The sequence below is a fragment of the Nicotiana tabacum genome, chromosome 11, assembly GCF_000715075.1.
Source record: "Nicotiana tabacum cultivar K326 chromosome 11, ASM71507v2, whole genome shotgun sequence".
Classification (NCBI taxonomy): domain Eukaryota; kingdom Viridiplantae; phylum Streptophyta; class Magnoliopsida; order Solanales; family Solanaceae; genus Nicotiana; species Nicotiana tabacum.
The window spans coordinates 172706768-172711573 of record NC_134090.1 but is presented as its reverse complement, the minus strand read 5'-3'; the positions used below and the strand labels follow the sequence as shown (position 1 = coordinate 172711573).

The window sequence follows — 4806 nt, the reverse complement described above, 5'->3', positions numbered from 1 at the left end:
TTGATTAAGTTTTTAAATTTTTTAACCAGCTTAAAGTAGTATTAGATTTTTGTTGTTTTTGAGTAAAAGTAGTACCGCGAGTTTTGTCACATTTTAGTTGTAAAATATATTACAGCAACATAAAATAAGTTATTTCCGAATCGTAGAAGTTTGATTAATCATCATTTATCAGAATGAATTGTATGCAAATTTAGTCAAATGAATTAATTACAAATATTTGCAATTGTGTAACTTTTTTTTTTTGGAACACAAGCAGACATTAAACGGTCTGCTTTATCATTTGTCAAGTTAATGAACTTTTTATTATTTCTTGGTTATACATCTCTTGAAAGATATCCACAGTAATTTCATCCAAAAATAGTTCCATGAACTCAAATTATTTTCATCCAATAAATGAGTAGTGGAACTGTCAAAAGAGAAATGTAAAACAAGAAAAAGGAGGGTCGCGCAAAGATTCTTGAAGGCAACCTAAAAAAGTGCCCATTATTCGTCACATTTTTATTCAGATGACAGGCTTAATAAAGGTTCTCTCACAGCAAACTTGCGTCTCTCATATTTAACTTCATGTTGGTGAGTTCCATATTAGTGCTTCATTGGAGTTTTAATTTTTTATGTTTCATGATTCTTTGTATGTTTTATGAAGTTAATTTTTAGTTTGTCTTTTATTTTCACAAGTATCCTTCAGTACTAAAATTATTTGTCTTTGTGAGGCGTTTTTTATTACTACAAAACCTCATACTGACAGATTAGCTATTTCTTATCTAATCTAAAATTATTTGTCTTCAAAGTTTGGTTTGAAGATGAAATTGTGTTTGGACATACGTTTTCAACACATATTTTCCAAATTTATTTTGGAAAAAACATGTATATTATTAGTGTTTGTAAAAAATTTGACGGATTTTGCAAAAATATAGGCAAAATCTACGACCAAACATGTATTTGCCAAATAAAATTCAATTTTATTTTGACAAAATCTATGGCCAAATGGTCCTAAAGTCTTGCTTTGGGATTTAAAGAAAACATGTGCAAATTGAAATTCCAAAAGATGTGTCAAACCTAAGCTTTTATTTTGTCATTATCATTTTTGTAAACTTAGACCTTTTAGATTCTCAATACTTAGTTGTAATTTTTTACTTAGGGAAAAGGCTCTAATATACCCCTGTACTTTGAAAAATAGTACATTCCTCTCCCCCATTATACTATCAGGCCATTTAAAGGCCTATCATTAGAAAAGTAATTAAAAATATCCCTATTTTTAACACCCGTCCAGCAAGGCAATTAAAATGCCAACTGGAAAGCCACGGTGGACAGATCCGACCCGTTAATATAACCCATTAGATGTCTTCTTCTTCCCAATACCTGTGCATTGCAAAAATTTTAGGGTTCATATTAGAGAAATTTTTTGCTCATCTTCTCTCCTTCTTTCCTCGAATGTGAAATGTCTCAAGGAAGCTTATCTACTCTCGTCTCTTCTCAGATTAAGTGTCATTGTGGTTTGATAGCCAGCCACTTAACTTCGAAAACTATTGCTAATCCTGGAAGGAAGTTTTATAAATGCCCTAAGCCTAAGGTTTGTTGGTCTCATCTTCTAAGTTTGGTTTTTTCTTTTTCCAGTTGTATAATGTATAACTACAAATTAAGCTTTTCAATTGTATAAACTATAAGTGTTTTAGTCTAAATGCAATTTACTGTTATTGATAGGATTATTCATGTCGGTTTTTCTTGTGGGAAGATGAAGTTTTCCCAGTTAATCCTATGAATGCAAATAGAGAATTGGGGTCGTCAATGGATGTTGTTATGTTGGACATAGAGAAATTGAAGCAAGAAGTAGCTGCCATGGAGGCTAAAAACCATTCTCAAGTGATTAAAGTTTGAATATTGGAAGAGAAAGTATCAAAGATGTAGATCATTCTATTGATAATATTAGGACTATTTTTGGGGTTCGTTGCTGCTTCAATGAAGAAATGATTGGCTTAGGAGATGTGTTCATTGTAATGTTAGCTGTAGTTGGGAGTTAACTTGTATGTGTCTAACTTGTGGGTGTCTAATATTAGGTTGCATTGCTACTTAGCTGCTTTGTATTGTTAACGTTTCCTACTATGTTTTACTGGTTATTTTTGTTATTTAAGTATAAAGCTTTCTTGTATCATGATTCCCTTTATCACAAACACAACATATCTTCAATATAATTCCCTTTGTAATGTATATCCCTTTGTGACAAACACAACATATTTCAACAACATAATGAAATACATAGCTGGACAGTCAGCATAACTTCATTAAAATTCAGCATTCACTTCATTCAACAACATAAACATAATAGTTACATAACTTCATTCATAGACAACATAATTCAACATCATTCTGTTGAAAGGACCCAAAAGGGATGTCACTTTATAACCCTAAATACTGATACCACCCAAATAATAAAATAACATCTACATTGAAAAGTTTAAGTTAAAGGACCTAACAGTTAAGTTAAAAGTACTGTCACATGCAGTAATTACATCAATCCAAGACACAAAAAACTATCACATGTTCAGAACTTGACTAGTTCTGTGCATTGCCATTTCCCTTTCTTGACTTCATCTTGGCTAGTCGTTGCCTCTCTAATTGGTTTTCTGTTATGGAAGCTTTTCCTCTCCATGTATTGGGTGAGTAAGGAAGTTGTATTGGCAAACTCACACCACTGGCATCACCAACAAAGTTAATAGTCCTTGTTCCAGTTGTTGTGCCCGGTTGCTCCCTCCTTTGGAGTCTAGTCTTTGCTTCTGATACACACCTTGGCATCATAGGTGGGTCTGGATTATCTACTTCTGGATAGTCAAAATCTGCTTCTGCATTGCTGATGGATTGCTTCCTAGACAGGGATGGTGTTGGCATAAACATGTAATGAGATCCAGAATTGCTGCTTGCTTGGCTGGCCTGACTGGTTTATGGTGCTGTCAGTTGTAGCTCCTCTTCTAAGGACAGCCCTGCAACAGCTGGAGATCTAGCCATGTTCTCCTCATGTTCTTCATCAACCAATGTCCTCGACCTCTTTTTTGTTTTCTTACCAAACTCTGGCTGCTTTCCCTTGCTTTGCTGTCAAGGATATAAAGTAACATAATTAGGACATTATGTTAATTCAGCTAACAAGTAATATAGTAAGGGTGTCAGGTTACCTTTTGACATCCCCTAGCATTATGCCCAGGCTTTCCACATGTGGAACAAGTCATCACCCTGCCTTTTCTGGATTGGGACCACTCCCCTTGCCTATTTATTGTCTTATTTTTTTCTCTAGTCCTCTTCACTTTAGGCCTACCAGCCATATTCACTAGCAGAGGGGATCCATTGCATGAGTTGGCTCTATATTCTAGAACGCCTCTCCTCTAATTTGTTCTAACTTATGTGCATAAGTGGAGAGATAAGCCTCCTTGGTGAACCATCAATGAATCTCAGACACAAGATTCACTTTTTTGTATAGTAATGCTCTGATTGCACGAGGACATGGGATCCCAGTGAGGTCCCATGTTCTGCAAGTGCATTTTTTCATGTTGATTTTCACTCTATGCTTTTCAGTAGTTCCTTCATTCACCTCATAACCATCTTTTCCATTAGAATCAACAGTACATTTTTGTGCACTATTCAAGAATTGATAATATAACTGCATGGTAGGAGGACTTACATTTTCAGTCCAAGTCATCACTTCACCTTCATGCTCTCTCAACATATTCGTCACCTTAACTCTTATGTCTTCAAGCATTCTGATAATTGGCTTATGCCTAGCATCTAGTATCTATGAGTTGAAGGATTTTGTTAGGTTATTGTCCACTTGTTGGTTCTTGTATACTGTGTCAAAGTATGCTCTACACCATGATTGTGGAGGATACCTCAACAAGTCTTCAGCAACTTCTTCATCAATTTCTCCCAAGTTTTTCAAATGATCCTTGAAGTCTTCTTCACAGCTACTCCATGCACACCACCACAAGTACTTTTTCTTCAAATCTCCAGCACCCCATCTTCTACACTATTTAACCTCTATGTGCCTCACACAGTATCTGTGGTGTACATCAGGAACTACTGCCTAAACTGTCTCAATCAAGCCCTACATATATAAGATGTAGAAAATTAAACATCTAAAAATAAAAAGGAAATAGTCAATAATTTTAAAAGAATAACATTGAAGTAAAATAGAATAATTACTTTCTGCATATCTGACATGAATGTGTATCCTTCCCCTAGCTTGAGGTCTAATGAATTGTTCAACAATGTCAAGAACCAGGTCCAGGTGACCTTTGTTTCTTTATCCACAACAGCCCAAACAATAGGATAAAAATGATTCATTGAATCATGAGCAACAACAACTAAAAGCTGACCTTTGGCCTTTCCTTTCAAGAAGGTTCCATCCAAGCCAATAAAGGGCCTCAACCCACTCTTAAATCCCATTTTAGAGCATGAAAATAGATATACATCCTAGAAAATCTTCTTTTTCCTTCAGCAAGTGCATCCTTTGATAAGGTAACTATTACATCACTCCCTGGATTACTCAGCCTCAATTCATTAGCATATGCCTCTATCTTATTATACTTGTGAGCACGTGATTTGTACCCTATGAGAACTACTCCCAAAAAATTCAAAAAATAAAATGGTGTTGTGTTGTTTGTGATTTATTTGTATTTTTATCTGTGCATGTTTATTTCTGCTTTAATTAAGAAAAAATACAAAAATATGTGTTGCATATGCATTTAGGATTTAATTTTACAATTTAGGAATTAATTAAACAATCAAGATTGTTTTACAAAATGAAAAAATCATAAAAAATAA

At 34.4% G+C, this 4806-nt stretch overlaps 1 protein-coding gene across 1 annotated transcript; it reads right to left on the bottom strand.

Moving 5' to 3' along the window:
* Positions 1-3427: 3427 nt before the first annotated feature.
* On the bottom strand, positions 3428-4428 carry LOC142166133 (uncharacterized). The gene is made up of 3 exons (XM_075224558.1): positions 4186-4428; positions 3833-4009; positions 3428-3778 (listed from the first exon to the last, which is right to left on the bottom strand). Exons 1-3 carry the CDS (start codon positions 4426-4428, stop codon positions 3428-3430), a joined length of 771 nt encoding a protein of 256 aa, XP_075080659.1.
* Positions 4429-4806: the final 378 nt, after the last annotated feature.

Coding starts and splice junctions, on each gene's coding strand:
- LOC142166133 (XM_075224558.1), bottom strand. CDS start 4,428: ATGGGATTTAAGAGTGGGTTGAGGCCCTTTATTGGCTTGGATGGAACC. Junction 4,010..4,185: donor TCATGTCAGATATGCAGAAA/GTAATTATTCTA, acceptor GAGGTTAAATAG/TGTAGAAGATGGGGTGCTGG. Junction 3,779..3,832: donor GTAGAGCATACTTTGACACA/GTATACAAGAAC, acceptor TTCAACTCATAG/ATACTAGATGCTAGGCATAA.